At 43.8% G+C, this 25562-nt stretch overlaps 1 protein-coding gene across 2 annotated transcripts in view; it reads left to right on the top strand.

Moving 5' to 3' along the window:
- The window catches only part of LOC143785131 (GRAM domain-containing protein 2B-like), a 121695-nt gene that overhangs the window by 81938 nt on the left and 14195 nt on the right, over nt 1-25562 (top strand). For both annotated transcript variants that reach the window (XM_077273810.1, XM_077273818.1), the window contains exons 6-9: nt 128-226; nt 2748-2819; nt 24216-24287; nt 24416-24488. In XM_077273810.1, coding sequence (XP_077129925.1) covers nt 128-226; nt 2748-2819; nt 24216-24287; nt 24416-24488 — 316 coding nt within the window. The remainder of the gene's footprint in view (nt 1-127; nt 227-2747; nt 2820-24215; nt 24288-24415; nt 24489-25562) is intronic.

Genomic DNA, 25562 nt, shown 5'->3' with positions numbered 1-25562 from the left:
GCTCTGACATTCATGTGATTTATGCCTTAGTTTACATACGTCTTGAAGGGTTCTATAACTGAGCAAACTGTATGAAGCCTGTGGCATTTTCCTTTTATTAACCAGCTCGTATTTATTTCATGTACAGGTCTTGATTCCTGTCAGTTCAGTGATTATTGTTAAAAAAGCCAATACAGCTTTACTGGTACCTAATGCATTGAGTGTCCGGACCACTGATGGGGATAAGGTGAGTTTGGCTATAATTGGGCTTCATGTTTATTAAAGTGGCTATGTACTGAAGGTGACTGCTTTGTCTGTGTAAATGATCTTATCGGTGCTGACAAACATTTTAATGTCTACCTATACTGGTAAGAAATTGCATCTACAGCATTAGGCTACCCCAACCTGTTTGCACTATATATAATATTGTCAAATGTACCCATAGGGTCCTAATATACCAATGGAGACCAAAACGGAGATGTTTTTGCTCCATTGTGACAGCATATGTCCCAGATACCTTTTCTTCTCTGTGCGGAATGATAGCACAGCAGACTAAACTATTCAGTTTAAATAAAGGCAAATAATGAAATGTATTTTATGTAACATGGGAGACATATATACATCCGAATTTCTTTGCAATGCACTGTAAAAAGAGCCTTAACAAAATTCACCTAATTTCACTTTTTGTTAAAAAGGCAAGAGAAGCTAGGCTGAATCAAACTCCCTTTGGTTGCTGTCATTTTCTTCCCTAATTTTATGTGTTTCTTTTTATAGAGTGTGTTTACATACCCAATTATTTTTGCTCTTTCAGCTAATATTGGAACATTATATTACACGCCCTAATGTTCCAGTGTCACTTGAGTTTCCTGAGCAAAGAAGAAATTATTTTTTTCAGTGATTCCTATGTTGCTTGCTGTAAAAGCAAGGTTGAAAGATAGAGAATAAAATGTGAGCAGAGTCGTGTATGCGAGTCTGGGTGGGTGCAAGCAAGCCACAAGTTTATGGCAGGCAACTGATGTTACTTACAAAATCCCAAATACTGTATTTTTCAGACTCAAGGATCCATCTTAAGCCTCATTCACATGTTGAGTATTTGGTCGGTATTTTACATCAGTATTTGTAAGCGAAAACCAGGAGTGGAACAAATAGAGGAAAAGTGTAATAGAAACAGATCACCACTTCTGGATTTATCACCCACTCCTGGCAACTCCTTACAAATACTGAATGTGTGAATGTGGTCTTATTATGAGATGCATCCCAGGTTTAGATAGTAGGAAATATGTTTTTCCTCTTTTCTGTTAACATCCCTGGTGTTGTAAAGAATTGGGGATGGTCAATATCACTAATCTACAAGTACTAAGGTATGTTAGGTAGCCAATAGATCATTAGTGTGTCTCTGCAACTTGTATTATACATACTTAGTTTTCCACCATGCACATTATGTACACTCTCTGCAGTGCGCAACACTGCTGCATGCACACACCTCTGCTGACTATACACACTTCTGCTACATACACTCTGCTCTGCTACATTTGAACACACACATCTCTGCTACATACATACATACATACATACACACACACACACACACACACACACACACACACACACACACACACACACACACACACACACACACACGCACAGCTCTGCAACTTACTCTCGTGCAGACACATACTCTTACACACAGCTGTTCTACATACACACACCTCTCTACTACATACTCACATGCACACCACTCTGCTGCATACACACACAAACACGGCTCGGCTATATACACTCACACAGCTCTGCTACATACTCACACACAGCCCTGCTACATATACTCACTCAGCTCTGCTGCTTCAAAACACAGATGTGCTGTGTATAATATACCACATTTTGAAGTTCTTTCCAGGCATGTGACTGACAATATGACCTGAAAGGTCCTCCAGCTAGTCAGGACATTTAGCATCCGTGCACTTTTACTTATGTGCAGGTCCTTTTAGCTTTCTCTCATGCCTTGCACCAATCAGATTGGTCAGTGTTGTGCAGGAGAAGAGAGATCTGCACCCCTGTGAATGGTTATCTGTGTTTGTAAATGACCCTGTGTCCGTGTTCTCCATCATAAGTACCCATGGGCATCTTCCTCTGGACTGTTAAGACGCACATTTATTTGGGGAAGAGGGGGGTTGTTGGCAAGATTTTTTTATGTATTTATTTATTTTTGCTAAAAAGTGTTTTGTAGTCTATAAAATAAGATATGTGGGGACTTTATGAGCCAATGTGGCATTTTTGCCCTGGAAGCTAGGGCCTCTTTCAGGCAAACATGGTGTGCATAGACCAGATGTAGCATATATAGCAATACAAATCTAATACAATCAATACAGTAAAGTGGATACAATCAAATAAATATATGTATGTATAATATATATAATCTCCCCTTATGTGCTACAATGAAATCCACTATATGTGGCTATTGCACTGCCTAGGAGATTGTATTTTACACAATAAAGTCCGTACATGGTTAATTAATAATAGGATGTGAGGGATATTATAAGCAGCTCATCAACTGATAGATGCAGCCTACCACTCAACTCCTTAATCTTATGTTATAACATTGCTCACATTTTATTAATATTTAACCCTGCATGCACTTAATATGGATATTTCTCAGCATATGATATTGTATTGTACTGATTTTCCACTTGATAATGGATATCGTGCAGCATATGTCAAACGTTTCAAATATTTTAATGTTTAAAGGTATTTCCATTTTCCCCCCTCAGTATCTATTTGGGTCCCTGCGGAACAGAGAGATGTGTTACCATGTTGTTCGCTCTGTGTGCACTAATTTTCAAGTAAGTGTTGTCACATGCAGAAGGATGAAAAAAATAGAACTGCCAATGCTTGGGGGTCACCCAAGCTTACCATATGCTCTGTTTGTGGTCTGACTCAAACTAACGGCCTCCTGTATGCCAGTCTTTAAGTAACAGCCTCATATGCGTGTAAGATCGCTCATCCGGGTCAGGAGGCTTGCAGTCAGTCCCAGCACTTTTGGAGTCTGGACTCAGACAGTATAATAGATTCATGTGAATGTAGATTGAGTCTGACTGCTAGCCCAAACAAATCCAACAACAAAAAATTAGATTTAATATGACCCCTATATGGTTGACAATGTAGTAAAAATGTGGCCTGTCATGTTGTTAGTGATGACCCAGAATGTCCTCATGAGGGTATACTTTTCTGATTTACACATGTTTTACGTGTATTGTATTATCCCTGCTTCTCCTACATAGTCGTTCTGCATTATGTATGCTTTACCACTAGTCAAAAGAAAAAAAGGGGTTTGGTACTGTGTTAGCCAGTTGAAAAACTAATGCTCTTAGTGTGAAAAACAAGATAATCTTGTAGTTATACCTTTTAATGGCTAACAAAAATAAAATAAATGATGTTACAAAGCAATCTTTCCTGACTTCTTAGGTCCCTTCCTCAGGCATGGTATAACAAAGTTTCTGAAGAAACACAAATGTATGCACAAACAAACAGCAAAAAGAGACATGGTGTAAGGGTACTGTCACACTCTGCAACTTTCCAATGATCACGACCAGCGATACGACCTGGCCGTGATCGTTGGAAAGTCGTGTGGTCGCTGGGGAGCTGTCACACAGACCGCTCTCCAGCGACCAACGATGCCGAAGGCCCCGGGTAACCAGGGTAAACATCGGGTTACTAAGCGCAGGGCCGCGCTTAGTAACCCGATGTTTACCCTGGTTACCACTTTACGGCGGCACTCAGTCAGAGCGGGAAGCAGACGGCAAGGGACCTGAAGGACACCGGAATGTGAGTATGTACGTTTTTTTTTTTTTACTTTTACGCTGGTGACCACGGTAAACATCGGGTTACTAAGCGCGGCCCTGCGCTTAGTAACCCGATGTTTACCCTGGTTACAAGCGAACGCATCGCTGGATCGCTGTCACACACACCGATCCAACGATGACAGCGGGAGATCCAGCGACGAAAGAAAGTTCCAAACGATCTGCTACGACGTACGATTCTCAGCAGGGTCCCTGATCGCTGCTGCGTGTCACACAGCGATATCGTATGGATATCGCTGGAACGTCACGGATCGTGCCGTCGTAGCGACAAAAGTGCCACTGTGTGACAGTACCCTAATAAATGAACATTTGAATAAATAAACAAATTGAGTTCAGAGACTGAATCCTTAATTGGATTAGTGGTGTGAAGGTTTTATAGTCCCAATATCCAAGTATGATCAGAGGCCTGGTGCCCTCAACTTCTTTGGAGCAGATTCCTAAGATTCTGTAGAAAAATATTTAGAATTGAGAGTCCTCAGCGGTTGATACCTTTTAATGGCTAACTGAAACGATGGTAACAAATTGCAAGCTTTCAAGACTACTCAGGTCTCTTCATCACTCATAGACTAATGCAAAATCTGAAAAATCACATATTTATGCACAACACAGCACAGAAATAATGCCATAGATAAGACAGGTGACGTGAAGCAGAACTACCATTATGTGAGTGATAAACAGTTTTATGTCCATAAATATTGGAATAGTTCATAGGAGTGTGAATGTTTTATTGTCCTCTGATTGGGGTCTGGTTCTGTGTTGTGATGCCCCCACAAGGTCTGAGGTGCAAATTCCTTAATTGATGTAAAAAGACATAAATCCATAACATTCTGTAGTGAGTCATAAATCCTTCTGACCGATTTAGTCCTGTGTGGATGGCATCAAAGACTTTACAAAGTTTGTATTCCCCAACCCTTCTATGGTTTTGTGATTTAAATTTTGCCTTTTAATATGACAACTATGATATTGTTTATGTTTTGTCCTGGACCACAGAAATGTTTAGCCACCGTTAAATGGTTTTTTTTTATCTGTAATCGTGTGATGATGAGACCTCATCCTTGCTCTCAGTTTCTGTCTTGTTTCCCTCACATAGAGGCCCCCAATAGGACATATAATGCACAGAATTAAGAACACCACATTGGAAGAAGAACATGTGAATGTCCCAGGAATCTTATAGGCCCACTGTGTGTTGGGGTTATATATCCTGTCTTTGGTCTCTACGTGAATGCAGGCTTTGCAGCTCTTCACATTGCACGGATAAGTTCCTCTCGGTGTATCTGAGGGCATTGAACTTCGGATCATGTTTCTTAAATTTGGAGGTTGCCTGTAGCACAGCAAGGGAGGGTCTTTGAATATTGTCTTTAGCCGCACATCCTTGTGTAAGATGTGGTGATGTTTTTTAGCAGTTTTTCTCAGTACCTCAAGCTGTGGGTTGTAGGTCACCACCAAAGGTACACGATTATTTCCTCTTGTTCTCCGTATTGAAGTAATTGATTTCTAGGGATCCTTGTGGATCAAATGTTTGGATCATCAATGGAGGTGGGGTGGTAGCCTTGATTTAAGAATGCCTTTTTAAGATGTGTTAATTGTTGATCCCGATCCGTTGGGCTGGAACAAGATACGATTATATCTAAGTGCCTGGCTGTAAATGATGGACTTTTTAATGTGTTTGGGTGGAAACTGTCCTATCCTGAGGTGTGTGGGACAGTTATTTGGTTTCCGATACACTGATGTCTGGATTGAACCATTTTGAATTTTTATGGTGGTATCCAGAAAGTTGATTTCCGATTTTGAGTGGTTCAATGTCTGGTTTATTGTGGGGTGAAATGTATTAAATTTGTCATGGAATTTTAGAAGTTCTTGTTCAGACTCAGTCCAGATTATTAAGATGTCATCGATATCACGGAAATAAGCCAAGGGTTTGATGGAGAAAAAGTCATTTTCCAGTTTAGCCATGAAAAGGTTGGCATACTGGGGTGCCATTTTGCTGCCCATAGCAGTTCCATTGCATTGTAGATTTATCTCCACGCCGAAAGAAAAAAAGTTGTGTGTGAGGATAAATCTGGTGAGTCTTAATACAGACTCAGAAGCGATCCCATTAGCTTCAAGAAAGGTTTGGCAAGCGGATGGTCCATCTTCATGTGGGATGTTTGAATATAGGGATTCCACCTCCATGGTGGCTAAGATGGCATTCTGAGGGATAAATTACTGATAGGGGTTTGTTATAAATCTCCAAAAATAATGGAAGCAATGGAGAATATCCTCGTAAAGCAAATAGATGAAGCTGCGACTCAAGGAGAAGTCATTATTATGGGGGACTTCAACTACCCTGAAATAGATTGGGGAACAGAAACCTGCAGTTCCAGTAAAGGTAATCGTTTTTTGACAACTATGAGAGACAATTACCTTTCACAACTGGTTCAGGACCCAACAAGAAGGGGGGCACTGCTAGACCTAATATTAACCAACAGGCCAGACCGCATATCAAATATAAGGGTTAAGGGTCACTTGGGGAATAGTGATCACAAAATAATAAGGTTTCATGTCTCCTTTAATAAGATGTGTAGTAGAGGGGTGACAAGGACACTAAACTTCAGGAGGGCAAATTTCCAACGGATGAGAGAGGATCTTGGTGCAATTAACTGGGACAATATTCTGAGACATAAAAGTACACAAAGTAAATGGGAGACGTTTATTAGCATCCTGGATAGGACCTGTGCACAGTATATACCGTATGGGAATAAACTTACTAGAAATAGGAGGAAACCAATATGGCTAAATAGAGCTGTAAGGGGCGCAATAAGGGACAAAAAGAAAGCATTTAGAGAATTAAAGGAAGTAGGTAGTGAGGAGGCATTAAATAAATACAGAAAATTAAATACATTCTGTAAAAAGCAAATCAAGGCAGCAAAGATTGAGACAGAGAGACTCATTGCCAGAGAGAGTAAAAATAATCCCAAAATATTCATTAACTATATAAATAGTAAGAAACTAAAAAATGACAGTGTTGGCCCCCTTAAAAATAGTCTGGGTGAAATGGTGGATGAGGATGAGGAAAAAGCCAATATGCTAAATGACTTTTTTTCAATCAGTATTTACAAAAGAAAATCCCATGGCAGACATAATGACTAGTGATAAAAATTCCCAATTAAATGTTACCTGCTTAACCCAGCAGGAAGTACGGCGGCATCTAAAAATCACAAAAATTGAGAAATCTCCTGGCCCGGATGGGATACACCCCTGAGTACTGCAGGAATTAAGTACAGTCATTGATAGACCATTATTTTTAATCTTTAAAGAGTCCATAATAACAGGGTCTGTACCACAGGACTGGCGTATAGCAAATGTGGTGACAATATTCAAAAAGGGGACAAAAACTGAACTCGGAAATTATAGGCCAGTAAGCTTAACCTCTACTGTGGGTAAAATCCTGGAAGGCTTTCTAAGGGATGCAATACAGCAGTATCTGAAGAGGAATAACCTCATGACCCAGTATCAGCACGGGTTTACTAGGGACCGTTCATGTCAGACTAATTTGATCAGCTTCTATGAAGAGGTAAGTTCCGGACTGGACCAAGGGAGCCCAGTGGATATAGTGTATATGGACTTTTCAAAAGCTTTTGATACGGTGCCACACAAAAGGTTGTTACATAAAATGAGAATAATGGGGATAGGGGAAAATATGTGTAAGTGGATTGAGAGCTGGCTCAGGGATAGGAAACAAAGGGTGGTTATCAATGGAGCACACTCGGACTGGGTCGCGGTTAGCAGTGGGGTACCACAGGGGTCAGTGATGGGCCCTCTTCTTTTTAACATATTTATTAATGACCTTGTAGGGGGCATTCAGAGTAGAATTTCAATATTTGCAGATGACACAAAACTCTGCAGGGTAATCAATACAGAGGAGGACAATTTTATATTACAGGATGATTTATGTAAACTAGAAGCTTGGGCTGATAAATGGCAAATGAGCTTTAATGGGGATAAATGTAAGGTCATGCACTTGGGTAGAAGTAATAAGATGTATAACTATGTGCATAATTCTAAAACTCTGGGCAAAACCGTCAATGAAAAAGACCTGGGTGTATGGGTGGATAACAAACTCATATTCAGTGGCCAGTGTCAGGCAGCTGCTACAAAGGCAAATAAAATAATGGGATGCATTAAAAGAGGCATAGATGCTCATGAGGAGAACATAATTTTACCTCTATACAAGTCACTAGTTCGACCACACTTAGAATACTGTGCACAGTTCTGGTCTCCGGTGTATAAGAAAGACATAGCTGAACTAGAGCGGGTGCAGAGAAGAGTGACCAAGGTTATTAGAGGACTGGGGGGGTCTGCAATACCAAGATAGGTTATTACACTTAAGGCCGGCGTCACACATGCGAGTTTTACGGATGTAAGAGCGCAGAAACTACGTGCGTAAAACTCGCATAACATACGGCACAATGCTTCTCAATGGGTCTCGTCCTATCACCCGTATATTACGGATCCGTAATATACGGCGTTCTACGGCCGTACAAAATCGCAGCATGCTGCGTTTGTCAGCGTATTGCGCAAAAAAATCGCCAATGAAAGTCTATGGGGGCGAGAAAAATACGGATTCCACACGGACCAGCAGTGTGACTTGCGAGAAATACGCAGCGGTGTTAGTGAAAAGTCGGTAATTCAATTGCCGGCTTTTCATTTCTCCTGCACAAACCCGACATGATATGAGACATGGTTTACATACAGTAAACCATCTCATATCCCCTTTTTTTTTTTGCATATTCCACACTACTAATGTTAGTAGTGTGTATGTGCAAAATTGCAGCGCTGTAGCTGCTAAAATAAAGGGTTAAATGGCGGAAAAAATTGGCGTGGGCTCCCGCGCAATTTTCTCCGCCAGAGTGGTAAAGCCAGTGACTGAGGGCAGATATTAATAGCCAGGAGAGGGTCCATGGTTATTGCCCCCCCCCGTGGCTAAAAACATCTGCCCCCAGCCACCCCAGAAAAGGCACATCTGGAAGATGCGCCTATTCTGGCACTTGGCCACTCTCTTCCCACTCCCGTGTAGCGGTGGGATATGGGGTAATGAAGGGTTAATGCCACCTTGCTATTGTAAGGTGACATTAAGCCAGATTAATAATAGAGAGGCGTCAATTATGACACCTATCCATTATTAATCCAATTGTCTGAAAGGGTTAAAAAACACACACACATATGATTAAAAAGTATTTTAATGAAAGAAACAAACAGGTTGTTTTAATAATTTATTGCTCTCTCAATCCATCAGCAACACCCTCGCTTGGCAAAATAATAAACACACAATATACATACCTTCTGATGTCCTATCACGTCCCACGAGGTAATCCATCTGAAGGGGTTAACTAATATTACAGGCATGAGCTGCGCTAATGCACTCGCTCGTGCCTGTAATCCCCGGGTGCTGAAAGGAAAGCAGAGTGATCTATACTTACATTCAGTCGCGGTGATGCGCCCCTGCTGGATGTTCTCATGAACTGCAGCCTGGGAACTTTTTCCCACGCTCCAGGTCGTATGAGGACATCCACCAGGGGGCGCATCACCGCGACTGAAGGAAATGTAGGTCAATGACCTACATTTCATTCATTCGCCGGGGAATTACAAGCACGAGCACAGCTGCATTTGCAGGGCTCCTGCTTGTAAATTATTTTAACCCCTTCAGATGGATTACCTCATGGGACGTGACTGTTCAACAGAGGGTATGTATCTTGTGCATTTATTGTTTTGCCAAGCGAGGGTCAGCAAATGGATTGAGAGAGCAATAAAATATTAACCCCTTAACGACCGCCGATACGCCTTTTAACGGCGGCCGCTAAAGGTACTTAAACCACAGCGCCGTTAATTTGCTGTGGAAAAAGTGAATAGCGCCCCCCAGAGTCGGATTTTCTCTGGGGTCTCGGTTGCCGAGGGTAGCCGAGACCCCAGAGAACATGATTCGGGTTTTTTTTTACCGACCCCCGAGTTGCGATCGCCGGTAATTAACCGTTTACCGGCGGTCGCAACAAAAAAAAAAACAACGCGATGTGCCGTTTAATTTCTCTGTCCTCCGATGTGATCGCACATCGGAGGACAGAGAAATAGGGTCCCCGATGGCCCCCAATAGCCCCCCGATACTTACCTACCTCCCCCGGTGCTCCTCGTGGGTCCCCATGGGCGCCGCCATCTTTTTTCTGGGAAAAAATGGCGGGCGCACGCGCAGTACGCCCGCCGCCCGGCACCCGGAAGATCTTTGGGGTCTCGGCTGCCGGGGGCAGCCGAGACCCCAAAGAACATGATCGGGGTCGGTTTGCACCGACCCCTGTTTTGCGATCGCCGGTAATTAACAGTTTACCGGCGACCGAAAAAAAAAAAAAAAAAAAAAAAGCGATCTGTATTTCTCTGTCCTCTGTAGGGAAATAGGGGGATTCGGGGACCCTAACATACTCACCCGGTGTCCCTGGGTCCTCTTCTGTCTTCTCCTGCCTGCCGGCTTTTTCCTCATGGCGGGCGCATGCGCAGTGCGCCCGCCATCTGCTGCCATCTGCCGGCCGGCAGGAGAAGACGAGTTGGGGCTAAAATTAGGGTTAGGGTTAGGGTTAGGGCTAGGGTTAGGGCTAGGGCTAGAGTTAGGGCTAGGGTTAGGGTTAGGGCTAGGGTTAGGGTTGGGGCTAAATTTAGGGTTAGGGCTAGGGTTAGGGTTAGGCTACTTTCACACTAGCGTTTTTTGGCTTCCGTCGCAATGCGTCGGAGAAAAAACGCATCCTGCAAAAGTGCTTGCAGGATGCGTTTTTTCTCCATTGGCTTGCATTAGCGACGCATTGCGACGGATTGCCACATGTCGCATCCGTCGTGCGACGTATGCGTCGTGCTTTGGCGGACCGTCGGCACAAAAAAAGCTACATGTAACTTTTTTGTGCGACGTGTCCGCCATTTCCGACCGCGCATGCGCGGCCTGAACTCAGCCCCCGCCTCCCCTCACAATGGGGCAGCGGATGCGTTGAAAAAACAGCATCCGCTGCACCCGTTGTGCGGCGCTTACAACGCTAGCGTCGGTACGTCGGCCCGGCACACTGCGATGGGCCAAGTACGACGCTAGTGTGAAAGTAGCCTTAGGCTTCTATCACACTTGCGTCGGTACGGGGCGGTCGCAATGCGTCGGCCCGACGTACCGACGCACGTTGTGAAAATTGTGCACAACGTGGGCAGCAGATGCAGTTTTTCAACGCATCCGCTGCCCAGTCTATGTCCTGGGGAGGAGGGGGCAGAGTTACGGCCACGCATGCGCGGAAATGGCGGACGCGACGTACAAAAAAAAGGTTACATTGAACTTTTTTTGTGACGACGGGGATAAAGTTATGGTTAGGGTTGGGGCTAAAGTTAGGGTTAGGGTTGGGGCTAAAGTTAGGGTTAGAGTTGGGATTAGGGTTTGGATTAGGGTTGGGATTAGGGTTACGTTTGGGATTAGGGTTAGGGGTGTGTTGGATTTAGGGTTTTGATTAGGGTTATGGTTAGGGTTGAGATTAGGGCTGTTTTGGGGTTGGGGTTGTGATTATCGTTAGGGTTGTGATTAGGATTATGGATCGGGTTAAGATTAGGGTTAGGGGTGTGTTGGAGTTAGGGTTGGAGTTATAATTTGGGGGTTTCCACTGTTTTGGTACATCAGGGGGGTCTCCAAACACGACAGCCAATTTTGCGCTAAAAAAGTCAAATGGTGCTCCCTCCCTTCTGAGCTCTGCCATGCGCCCAAACAGTGGTTTACCCCCACATATGGGGCATCAGCGTACTCGGGATAAATTGGACAACAACTTTTGGGGTCCAATTTCTCCTGTTACTCTTGTGAAAATAAAAACTTGGGGGCTAAAAATCTTTTTTGTGGGAAAAAAAAATATTTTATTTTCACTACTCTGCATTATAAACTTCTGTGAAGCACTTGAGCATTCAAAGTTCTCACCACATATCTAGATAAGTTCCTTAGGGGGTCTAGTTTCCAAAATTTGGTCACTTGTGGGGGTTTCTACTGTTTAGGTACATCAGGGGCTCTGCAAACGCAACATAACACCCACAGACAATTCTATCAAAGTCTGAATTCCAAAATGGCGCTCCTTCTCTTCCGAGCTCTGCCGTGCGCCCAAACAGTGGTTTACCCCCACATATTGGGTACCAGCATACTCAGGACAAATTGGACAACAACTTTTGGGGTCCAATTTCTCTTGTTACCCTTGTGAAAATAAAAACTTGGGGGCTAAAAAAATCTTTATTGTTAAAAAAAATATATTTTTTATTTTCACGACTCTGCATTATAAACTTCTGTGATGCACTTGGGCATTCAAAGTTCTCACTACACATCTAGATAAGTTCCATGGGGGGTCTAGTTTCCAAAATGGGGTCACTTTTGGGGGGTTTCTACTGTTTAGGCACATCAGGGGCTCTCCAAACGCGACATGGCGTCCGATCTCAATTCCAGTCAATTTTGCATTGAAAAGTCAAATGGCGCTCCTTTGCTTCCGAGCTCAGCCATGCACCCAAACAGTGGTTTACCCCCACATACGGGGTGTCGGCGTACTCAAGACAAATTGTACAACAACTTCTGGTGTCCATTTTGTCCTGTTACCCTTGGTAAAAAAAAAAATTTGGAGGCAAAAAGATCATTTTTGTAGAAAAAATTCGTTTTTTTTTATTTTCACGGCTCTACGTTATAAACTTCTGTGAAGCACCTGGGGGTTTAAAGTGCTCACCACACATCTAGATAAGTTCCTTAAGGGGTCTAGTTTCCAAAATGGTGTCATTTGTGGGGGGTCTCCACTGTTTAGGCACATCAGCGGCTCTCCAAACGTGACATGGCGTCCGATCTCAATTCCAGCCAATTCTACATTGAAAAAGTAAAACGACACTCCTTCTCTTCCAAGCTCTGCGGTGCGCCCAAACAGTGGTTTACCCCCACATATGGGGTATTGACGTACTCAGGAGAAATTGCACAACAACTTTTGTGGTCTAATTTCTCCTGTTACCCTTGTGAAAATAAGAATTTGTGGGCGAAAAAATCATTTTTGTGAAAACAAATGCGATTTTTTATTTTCACGGCTCTACGTTATAAACTTCTGTGAAGCACTTGGGGGTTCAAAGTGCTCACCACACATCTAGATAAGTTCCTTAAGGGGTCTAGTTTCCAAAATGGTATCACTTGTGGGGGGTTTCCACTGTTTAGGCACATTAGGGGCTCCCGAAACGCGACATGGCGTCTGATCTCAATTCCAGCCAATTCTGCATTGAAACAGTCAAACGGTGCTCCTTCACTTCCAAGCTCTGCGGTGCGCCCAAACAGTGGTTTACCTCCACATATGGGGTATCGGCGTACTCAGGAAAAATTGCACAACAAAATTTGTGGTTAAATTTCTGTTTTTACACTTGTAAAAATTAAAAAAAATGGTTCTGAAGTAAAATGTTTGCAAAAAAAAAGTTAAATGTTCATTTTTTTCTTCCACATTGTTTCAGTTCCTGTGAAGTACGTAAAGGGTTAATAAACTTCTTGAATGTGGTTTTGAGCAGCTTGAGGGGTGCAGTTTTTAGAATGGTGTCACACTTGGTTATTTTCTATCATATAGACCCCTCAAAATGACTTCAAATGAGATGTGGTCCCTAAAAAAAAATGGTGTTGTAAAAATGAGAAATTGCTGGTCAACTTTTAACCCTTATAACTCCCTAACAAAAAAAAAAATTGTTTCCAAAATTGTGCTAATGTAAAGTAGACATGTGGGAAATGTTATTTATTAACTATTTTTTGTGACATATCTCTCTGATTTAAGGGCATAAAAATACAAAGTTTGAAAATTGCAAAATTTTAAAAATTTTCGCCATATTTCCATTTTTTTCATAAATAATCGCAAGTAATATCGAAGAAATGTTACCACTAACTTGAAGTACAATATGTCACGAAAACACAATCTCAGAATCAGTGGGATCCGATAAAGAGTTCCAGAGTTATAACCTCATAAAGTGACACTGGTCAGAATTGTAAAAATTGACTCGGTCATTAAGTACCAAATTGGCTCTGTCACTAAGGGTACCGTCACACAGTACCATTTTAATCGCTACGACGGCACGATCCGTGACGTCGCAGCTATCGTATGGTTATCGCTCCAGCGTCGTAGACTGCGGTCACACGTTGCAATCACGGCGCTGGAGCGATGCCGAAGTCCCCGGTAACCAGGGTAAACATCGGGTAACTAAGCGCAGGGCCGCGCTTAGTAACCCGATGTTTACCGTGGTTACCAGCGTAAACGTAAAAAAAACAAACAGTACATACTTACATTCCGGTGTCTGTCCCCGGCGTTCTGCTTCTTTCCACTGTGTAAGCGCCATAGCCGGAAAGCACAGCGGTGACGTCAGACGTCACCGCTGTGCTCGCTTTCCGGCTGGCAGACGCTCACACAGTGGAGAGAAGCTGAGACGCCGGGGACAGACACCGGAATGTAAGTATGTACTGTTTGTTTTTTTTACGTTTACGCTGGTAACCACGGTAAACATCGGGTTACTAAGCGCGGCCCTGCGCTTAGTTACCCGATGTTTACCCTGGTTACAAGCGAACACATCGCTGGATCGCTGTCACACACAACGATCCAGCGATGTCAGCGGGTGATCAAGCGACGAAAGAAAGTTCCATACGATCTGCTACGACGTACGATTCTCAGCAGGATCCCTGATCGCTGCTGCGTGTCAGACACTGCGATATCGTAACGATATCGCTAGAACGTCACGAATCGTACCGTCGTAGCGATCAAAATGGTACTGTGTGACGGTACCCTAAGGGGTTAAAACAACCGCTGTGTTTATTTCATTAAAATACTTTTAAATCATGTGTGTGTGTGTTTTTTAACCCCTTCAAACAATTGGATTAATAATGGATAGGTGACATAATTGACGCCTCTCCATTATTAATCTGGCTTAATGTCACCTTACAATAGCAAGGTGGCATTAACCCTTCATTACCCCATATCCCACCGCTACAGGGAGTGGGAAGAGAGTGGCCAAGTGCCAGAATAGGCGCATCTTCCAGATGTGCCTTTTCTGGGGTGGCTGGGGGCAGATGTTTTTAGCCACGGGGGGGCCAATAACCATGGACCCTCTCCTGGCTATTAATATCTGCCATAAAATTGCGGAATCGCGGCGATTCTGCACCCATAGGAGTGCATTGATCTGCTTACTTCCCGCACGGGGCTGTGCACACCATGCGGGAAGTAAGCAGATCATGTGCGGTTGGTACCCAGGGTGGAGGAGAGGAGACTCTCCTCCACGGACTGGGCACCATATAATTGGTAAAAAATAAAAGAATTAAAATAAAAAATAGTGATATACTCACCCTCGATGTCCCCCGCAGTCTTACGGCCTCTCCGCTGCACGCTGCCGCCTCGGTTCCTATAGCTGCTGGGCGGTGAAGGACCTGCGATGACGTCACGGTCTTGTGATTGGTCGCGAGACCGCATGTGACCGGTCACGTGACCAATCACCGTGACGTCATCACAGGCCTTTCACCGCCCAGCAGCTATAGGAACGGACGCCGCTGAGGTCTGCAGGTGAGTATAACCATGTTTTTTATTTTTTAAATTATTTTTAAACATTCTATCTTTTACTATAGATGCTGCATAGGCTGCATCTATAGTAAAAAGTTGGTCACACTTGTCAAACACTATGTTTGACAAGTGTGACCAACCTGTCAGTCAGTTTTCCAAGCGATGCTACAGATCGCTTGGAAAACTCTAGCATTCTGCAAGCTAATTCTGCTTGCAAAACGCTAGTTTTCTGCGGGTATATGCATGCTAATTCTGCATGCGATATACCCGCGGCAGGAGGCGCAGAATTGCCGCGGAAATTTCCTTAGCCTAAGAGCAGTGAGACTATGGAACTCTCTGCCGTATGATGATGTAATGAGTGATTCATTACTTAAATTTAAGAGGGGACTGGATACCTTTCTGGAAAAGTATAATGTTACAGGGTATATATATTAGATTCCTTGATAGGGCGTTGATCCAGGGAACTAGTCTGATTGCCGTATGTGGGGTCGGGAAGGAATTTTTTTCCCCATGGTGGAGCTTACTCTTACCACATGGGTTTTTTTTTGCCTTCCCCTGGATCAACATGTTAGGTTAGGCTATGGGTTGAACTAGATGGACTTAAAGTCTTCCTTCAACCTTAATAACTATGTAACTATGTAACCTATTGTAGACAGCTTTTTTTAAAAGGTCTGTGGTGTCCTTTAAATAGCTGGCTGTCTTACCAGCGGTTTAAGGACATTTTCTACCCATCCTGAGATTTTTTTCAGTGAATCTGCTCCAAAGAAGGTGAGGTCACCAGGCATCTAATAATAATAATAATAATAATAATTCTATTTATATAGCGCCAACATATTCCGCAGCGCTTTACAACTTATAGAGGGGACTTATACAGACAACAGACATTACAGCATAACAGAAATCACAGTTCAAAACAGATACCAGGAGGAATGAGGGCCCTGCTGCTCGCAAGCTTACAATCTATGAGGAAATGGGGAGACACAAGAGGTGGATGGTAACAATTGCTTTAGTTATTTGGACCAGCCATAGTGTAAGGCTCGGGTGTTCATGTAAAGCTGCATGAACCAGTTAACTGCCTAAGTATGTAACAGTACAGACACAGAGGCTATTAACTGCATAAAGTGTATGAGAACATGATGGAGGAACGTGATTATGTTGTTGTTTTTTATTAATAGGCCACACAGGGATAATTAGGTTAATGCGTTGAGGCGGTAGGCCAATCTGAACAAAAGAGTTTTTAGTGCACGCTTAAAACTGTGGGGATTGGGGATTAATTGTATTAACCTAGGTAGTGCATTCCAAAGAATCGGCACCGCACGTGTAAAGTCTTGGAGACGGGAGTGGGAGGTTCTGATTATTGAGGATGCTAACCTGAGGTCATTAGCAGAGCGGAGGGCACGGGTAGGTTGGTAGACTGAGACCAGAGAGGAGATGTAGGGTGGTGCTGAGCCATGGAGTGCTTTGTGGATGAGGGTAGTAGTTTTGTACTGGATTCTGGATTGGATGGGTAGCCAGTGTAATGACTGGCACAAGGTAGAGGCATCGGTGTAACGGTTGGCGAGGAATATGATCCTGGCAGCAGCATTCAGGACAGATTGGAGCGGGGAGAGTCTGGTAAAAGGTAGGCCAATTAGTAGAGAGTTACAATAGTCCAGACGAGAATGAATAAGTGAGACAGTAAGAGTTTTTGCAGAGTCGAAAGTAAGAAAAGGGCGAATTCTGGAAATGTTTTTGAGATGCAGATAAGAAGAGCGAGCCAGTGATCGGATGTGGGGGGTGAATGAAAGCTCGGAATCAAGGATGACTCCAAGGCAGCGGGCATGTTGCTTTGGAGTAATGGCGCTCAGTAAGTGTCAGGAAGCAGACGCTGGGGGACGCGCAGGTGAGTATGTACTGTTTGTTTTTTTTACTTTTACGCTGGTAACCAGGGTAAACATCGGGTTACAAAGCGCGGCCCTGCGCTTGGTAACCCGATGTTTACCCTGGTTACCAGTGTAAAACATTGCTGGTATCGTTGCTTTTGCTTTCAAACACAACGATACACGGCGATCGGACGACCAAATAAAGTTCTGGACTTTATTCAGCGACCAGCGACATCACAGCAGGATCCTGATCGCTGCTGCGTGTCAAACTAAACGATATCGCTAGCGAGGACGCTGCAACGTCACGGATCGCTAGCGATATCGTTACAAAGTCGTTTCGTGTGAAGGTACCTTTAGGCTACTTTCACACTAGCGTCGGGCCGAGGTTCCCGACACTAGCGTTGTCTCCGCCGCACAACGGGGGCAGCGGATGCATTTTTCCAGCGCATCCGCTGCCCCATTGTGAGGTGCGGGGAGGTGGGGGCGGAGTTCCGGCCGCGCATGCGCGGTCAGAAAAAGCGGACCGTCGGGAGCAAAAAACGTTACATGTAACGTTTTTTGCAGCCGACGGTCCGCCACAACACGGCGCAACCGTCGCACAACGGTTGCGACGTGTGGCAATGCGTCGCTAATGTTAGTCAATGCAGAAAAAACGCATCCTGCAAGCACTTTTACAGGATGCGTTTTTTCGGCAAAACGACGCATTGCGACGTATTGCAGTTAACGCTAGTGTGAAAGTAGCCTTATTATACTTTATTGTTAATGCCACCAGTCTTTTATTTACAGAAGATCTATATGCCATAAATGTTATATAGGGAGGGAGTCATACTTGGGGCTAAAATAAATGTTTATTCTATATATGTTTGGAATAGCAAACAAAATTGAAAAGTTGATCCTTAATTTTGGTAATTGTACATTGTTGCTTTTGCCCATTTTCTTTTAACCCCTTCCCGACCCATGACGCCTATGTGGCGTCATGGAATGATCGCATCCCTGCAGATCGGGTGAAAGGGTTAACTCCTATTTTACCCAATCTGCAGGGAGAGGGGGAGTTGTACTTCAGCCTAGGGGGGGTGGCTTTGCCCCCACGTGGCTACGATCGCTCTGATTGGCTGTTGAAAGTGCAACAGCCAATCAGAGCAATTTGCAATATTTCACCTATGAAAATGGTGAAATATTGCAATCCAGCCATGGCCGATGCTGCAATAGCATCTGCCATGGCTGGAAATCATGTTCTGGCCCCCCCCACCGCCCCCGATCTCCTCCCCAGTCCTCCGTTGTGTCCGGTACCCCCCTCCGTCCCCCTGTTCGCTCGCCCGTGCTCCTGTCCGCTCCCCCGTGCTCCTGTCCGCTCCCCCCGTCCTCCGATCCCCCCCCCTGTGCTCCGATCCACCCCCCCCACCACCCCCTCATACTTACCGAGCCTCCCGAAGTCGGTCCGTCTTCTCCCTGGGCGCCGCCATCTTCCAAGGTGGCGGGCGCATGCTCAGTGCGCCCGCCGAATCTGCCGGCTAGCAGATTCGTTACAAGTACATTTTGATCGCTGTGGTAGGTTCTATCACAGCGATCAAAATAAAAAAAATAATAAATAAACCCCCCCCTTTATCACCCCCATAGGTAGGGACAATAATAAAATAAAGAAAATATTTTTTTTTCTTTTTCCACTAGGGTTAGGGTTAGAACTAGGGTTAGAACTAGGGGTAGGGTTAGGGTTAGGGGTAGGGTTAGGGTTATGGCATGTGCACACAGTGCGGATTTGGCTGCGGATCGGCCGCGGATCCGCAGCGGATTGGCCGCGGATCCGCAGCGGATTGGCCGCTGCGAATTCGTAGCAGTTTTACATCAGGTTTACAGTACCATGTACACCTATGGAAAACCAATTCCGCTGTGCCCATGGTGCGGAAAATTCCGTGCAGAAACGCTGCGTTGTATTTTCCGCAGCATGTCAATTCTTTGTGCGGATTCCGCAGCGTTTTACACCTGTTCCTCAATAGGAATCCGCAGGTGAAATCCGCACAAAAAAAACACTGGAAATCTGCTGTAAATCCGCAGGTAAAACGCAGTGCCTTTTACCTGCAGATTTTTCAAAAATCGTGCGGAAAAATCTCACACGAATCCGCAACGTGGGCACATAGCCTTAGAGTTAGGGTTGGAATTAGAGTTAGGGTTGGAATTAGGGCTAGGGTTAGAAATAGGGTTAAGATTAGGCTTGTGGTTAGGGTTACGGATAGGGTTAGGGGTGTGTTGGGGTTACAGTTGTGGTTAGGGTTGGGATTAGGGTTAGGGTTGGGATTAGGGTAAGGATTAGGATTGGAATTAGGGTTACGGGTGTGTTGGGGTTAGGGTTGTGGTTAGGGGTGTGTTGGGGTTAGGGTTGTGATTAGGGTTATGGCTACAGTTGGGATTAGGATTAGGGGTGTGTTGGGGTTAGTGTTGAAGTTAGAATTGAGGGGTTTCCACTGTTTAGGCACATCAGGGGTCTCCAAACGCAACATGGCGCCACCATTGATTCCAGCCAATCTTGCGTTCAAAAAGTCAAATGGTGCTCCCTCCCTTCCAAGCCCCGACGTGCGCCCAAACAGTGGTTTACCCCCACATTTGGGGTACCAGCGTACTCAGGACAAACTGGGCAACAACTGTTGGGGTCCAATTTCTCCTGATACCCTTGCAAAAATAAAAAATTACTTGCTAAAACATAATTTTTGAGGAAAGAACAATTATTTTTTATTTTCACGGCTCTGCGTTATAAACTTCTGTGAAGCACTTGGGGGTTGAACGTGCTCACCACACATCTAGATAAGTTCATTGGGGGGTCTAGTTTCCAAAATGGGGTCACTTGTGGGGTGTTTCTACTGTTTAGGTACATCAGGGGCTCTGCAAATGCAATGTGACGCCCGCAGACCATTCCATCAAAGTCTGCATTTCAAATGTCACTACTTCCCTTCCGAGCCCTGTCGTGTGCCCAAACAGTGGTTTACCCCCACATATGGGGTATCAGCGTACTCAGGAGAAACTAGACAACAACTTTTGGGGTCCAATTTCTCCTGTTACCCTTGGGAAAATAAAAAATTCTGGGCTAAAAAAATATTTTTGAGGAAAGGAAACACATTTATTAATTTCACGGCTCTGCGTTATAAACTTCTGTGAAGCACTTGGGGGTTCAAAGTGCTCACCACACATCTAGATAAGTTCCCTTGGGGGTCTAGTTTCCAAAATGGAGTCACTTGTGGGGTGTTTCTACTGTTTAGGCACATCAGGGGCTCTGCAAACGCAACCTGACGCCCGCAGAGCATTCCATCAAAGTCTGCATTTTAAAACGTCACTACTTCCCTTCCAAACCCCGACGTGTGCCAAAACAGTGGTTTACCCCCACATATGGGGTATCAGCGTACTCAGGAGAAACTGGACAACAACGTTTGGGGTCCAATTTCTCCTGTTACCCTTGGGAAAATAAAAAAATGTGGGCTAAAAAATCATTTTTGAGAAAAGAAAAATTATTTTTTATTTTCATGGCTCTGCGTTATAAACTTCTGTGAAGCACTTGGGGGTTCAAAGTGCTCACCACACATCTAGATTAGTTCCTTCGGAGGTCTAGTTTCCAAAATGGGGTCACTTGTGCGGGAGCTCCAATGTTTAGGCACACAGGGGCTCTCCAAACGCGACATGGTGTCCGCTAATGATTGGAGCTAATTTTCCATTCAAAAAGCCAAATGGCGTGCCTTCCCTTCCGAGCCCTGCGGTGCGCCCAAACAGTGGTTTACCCCCACATATGGGGTATCATCGTACTCAGGACAAACTGGACAACAACATTTGGGGTCCAATTTCTCCTATTACCCTTGGGAAAATAAAAAATTCTGGGCTAAAAAATCATTTTTGAGGAAAGAAAAATTATTTTTTATTTTCACAGCTCTGCGTTATAAACTTCGGTAAAGCACCTGGGGGTTATAAGTGCTCACTATGCATCTAGATAAGTTCCTTGGAGGGTCTAGTTTCGAAAGTGGGGTCACTTGTAGGGGAGCTCCAATGTTTAGGCACACAGGGGCTCTCCAAACGCGACATGGTGTCCGCTAATGATTGGAGCTAATTTTCCATTCAAAAAGTCAAGTGGCACGCCTCCCCTTCCGAGCCTTGCCGTGCACCCAAACAGTGGTTTACTCCCACATATGAGGTATCGGCGTACTCAGGAGAAATTGCCCAACAAATTTTAGGATCCATTTTATCCTGTTGCCCATGTGAAAATGAAAAAATTGAGGCTACAAGAAATTTTGTGTGAAAAAAAAGTACTTTTTCATTTTTACGGATCAATTTGTGAAGCACCTGAGAGTTTAAAGTGCTCACTATGCTTCTAGATAAGTTCCTTGGGGGGTCTAGTTTCCAAAATGGGGTCACTTGTGGGGGAGCTCCAATGTTTAGGCACACAGGGGCTCTCCAAACGTGACATGGTGTCTGCTAGCGATGGAGATAATTTTTCATTGAAAAAGTCAAATGGCGCTCCTTCCCTTCCGAGCCCTGCCGTGCGCCCAAACAGTGGTTTACCCCCACATATGAGGTATCAGCGTACTCAGAACAAATTGGACAACAACGTTCGTGGTCCAGTTTCTCCTTTTACCCTTGGGAAAATAAAAAAAATTTCGCTAAAAGATCATTTTTGTGACTAAAAAGTTAAATGTTCATTTTTTACTTCCATGTTGCTTCTGCTGCTGTGAAACACCTCAAGGGTTAATAAACTTCTTGAATGTGGTTTTGAGCACCTTGAGGGGTTCAGTTTTTAGAATGGTGTCACTTTGGGGTATTTTCAGCCATATAGAACCCTCAAACTGACTTCAAATGTGAGGTGGTCCCTAAAAAAAATGGTTTTGTAAATTTTGTTGTAAAAATGAGAAATCACTGGTCAAATTTTAACCCTTATAACTTCCTAGCAAAAAAAAAATTTGTTTCCAAAATTGTGCTGATGTAAAGTAGACATGTGGGAAATGTTATTTATTAACTATTTTGTGTCACATAACTCTCTAGTTTAACAGAATAAAAATTCAAAATGTGAAAATTGCGAAATTTTCAAAATTTTTGCCAAATTTCCATTTTTTTCACAAATAAACTCAGAAATTATCGACCTAAATTTACCACTAACATGAAGCCCAATATGTCACGAAAAAACAATCTCAGAATCGCTAGGATCCGTTGAAGCGTTCCTGAGTTATTACCTCATAAAGGGACACTGGTCAGAATTGCAAAAAACAGCAAGGTCATGAAGGGGTTTTAAAGGGAATCTGTCGCAAGGTTTTTGCAGCTCCTACTGAGAGCAGCATGATTTAGAGACAGAGACCCTGATTCTAGCAAGGTATTACTGGGCTGCTTGGTGGTCTTTTGGTAAAACAGCTGTGTTATCTGCTGCAGATCTAGCAGTTCTCTGAATGCTGAGCTCTGTATAACCCCGCCCACACCTGATTTGATACCTTTCTATATACACTGTACATAGGAAGAGAGCTGCCAATCAGTGGTAGAAGTGGGGTAATTCAGAGCTCATAAATATGTGAGACTACATGGCAGCAGGATTACTAGTGCCCTAGTGATAATCTCCAGCTGATAAAATAGTGATATTATCAAAACTACAACAAGCAGCCCAATAAGTATAGAACTGGGGGTTCTGTCTCTACTTTATGCCATTCACAGAATAGGTGGCAAAAACCTGGTGCCAAGTTCCCTTTAAATGCTTAAAATTAATCTCTTTTGCTGAGAGCAGCATGATGTAGAGGCAGAGACCCTGATTCCAGTGATGTGTCACTTACTGAGCTTTTGGCTGTTTTCTTTGCTGCAAATCTAGAAGTTCTCTGAATACGTAGCTCTGGATAACCCCGCCCACACCGCTGATTGGCAGCTTTCTGCACATGTACAAGGGTAGACAGAAAGCTGCCAATCAGTAGTGTGATGTGCAGGTTATACAGATCTCATGCATGTGCTTGACTACCTGGCAGCAGGTTTACTATTCTTCTAGTGATATTCTCCTGCTGATAAAACAGTGATTTTATCAAAACTACATTATAGGGATTGACCGGGCCAAATCGCTAAGTCTGCTGTCACTCTGTGTGACTGCAGACCTATGAATCCCCCAGTGCACGCACTCTGCTCTGCAGGGATTCACCAGTTTCTGACCCGGACCGGAGGGTGTGTATGTTTTATACATACTCCTGGCCAGAGCCCGTCCAAGTGTGTACACTTGTATGGAGCAAGGCCGCGCCTTCTAGTTGGCCATTCCAATTGGGTGGTTCCATCACTATACAAGTGTATGGAGTGAGGCTGCGCCCACTGGCTGGGCTCTGGCCGGAAGTATGTATAACATATACATACCCTCTGGTGTCAGCTCAGAAACGGCCAAATCCTGGCAGCGCACAATGCATGCCCTGAGGGTATTCATTAGTCTGCAGTCACACAGAGTCACTGCGGACTTATTGATTTGGAATGGACATCCCCTTTAAGCAGCCCAGGAAATGCTACATTGCTCGAATCTAGATCTCTGTCTTTACATCGTGGTGCTCTCCGATTAGGGGGCAAAAATCTAGTGACAGATTCCATTTAACAATATTACCTTATAGCAGAATGAAATATTTTCACATATACCATGTCACAATTTATATATTTTGTTTATTAAGAAGATTATATATTATTATGCATCAAAACTGTAAATACAAAGAGAAGCTGGTGATAACATCATTTTGTCAGTTAGCATTTTTTCCTGTGTTTACATATTCTCATTTTCTTTTGACTATATGCATTTTTTTATAGAATTTTAATATTAAAAAGAAAATGAATATTTGTTTAGCCATGTGATGGGCTTATCTCATCAACAGATTATCTTATCAACAGTTACTGAACTGTATCGCATTTTCATTCATTACACAATTGTTGTACCATAATTCCTTGCCATCTTTCTGCTTATTTTTCTGGTGAAGGATGGAAGTAGTTGCAACACTCCTTCATCAACGTCGGCAGAGCCAAGCTCAGAACAATGCAGCAAAATTCTGGTAAGGATTTCATAGCAAGTGGAAGATGACTAGATTGGAGATGAATTGCATAAGACATCCTAAAGATCGTGGCAAAGGTGAAGCTTATGGTAACACTGTGTATGTGGCATCTTCTGCTTTACTTGTAGAATTCCAGTCATTCTGACCTAGAACAAACACCACATGAATCAGACAGTGCAGAGAACTGTGCCAAAGAAGCGGGTGAGTAAGAGTGCGCTGGAAATATTTGTCACTGATAACTTTGCATTTAGAATTAGTTCACTAAATTTGGACAGTAAATTGTTAACCTAATCTTCTGCATTGTCTCCAAGAACAGACACAATTTCTAGTGTATTGTAAGGGGAAAGAACTGACGCAAGAAGGTCCTGGAAAAATGGTGTAGGTGGCGTGGAAACATATTTAGAGACAGTCCACCTTTTAAGCCTTGGACACTGCAAATATGGGTGGATACAGGAAGACGACTCGTCAGCCACAGCTCTGTGGCATACTTCTCATTATCTATGTATTATGTCCTAGTGGAGCAAACAGGTCGGACCTGACTCGGAGCTCTGCCTGTGTCATATCAGTTACTAGTACAGACCTACAACATACATTTTGTAACATGTCTAAAATGATGCTGACAGACATCAAAGCAGTCAGGGTTCTTACAGTCTCAGTAGCGATATTCTAAAATATTGTGTGAATATCAAGTACTAATATTTTATTTGTACAAATGCATACTCTTTCACACACTCAAGGCATTTACTGCATTATTTATCGGATAGCAGCCGTGATTCGATTCACCACATCCACTTTTAGGAATTAGGTCTACAGCATACGGTTTTGCATGTAATACAAGGATACAGTTCTCAGTTCTGGCTTGTAAAGAAACGTACTCTGCAGGGGACCTTCCCTGTATAATATCCACGTTGTGATGCAGTGACCCCTATAACAGGTAGGGGGCGCTGCATGGTCTCCCCGGTATGTGCACGGAGGCGTATTGAGGCCGTGAGAATCGACCTGCAGTGATGTCAGGATCACGTGACCAGCCCAGGTGATCCATTACTGTGGGTGTGCTTACGGGTACATAATGTGGCCAGGGTGTGGGTCACATGGTTCCTGTGTGGTTCCTGTGTGGTTCCAGTGTTTGGATCTGATAGGTCCAAGTGCAAGGTCCTGGAGGCCTTTGTTGGAAGACCTGGGAGGAGGCTTCCTGGAAAGCACATGGCTTGGACCTGGTGGCCTGTGGTGTTGGACTAAGTCCTGAATAGCACCCAGACAGGCCACATGTCTCTG

This window comes from Ranitomeya variabilis, chromosome 1 (genome assembly GCF_051348905.1).
Source record: "Ranitomeya variabilis isolate aRanVar5 chromosome 1, aRanVar5.hap1, whole genome shotgun sequence".
Taxonomy (NCBI): Eukaryota; Metazoa; Chordata; class Amphibia; order Anura; family Dendrobatidae; genus Ranitomeya; species Ranitomeya variabilis.
The sequence above is the reverse complement of the archived record's forward strand: the minus strand, read 5'-3'. Positions and strand labels throughout refer to the sequence as shown.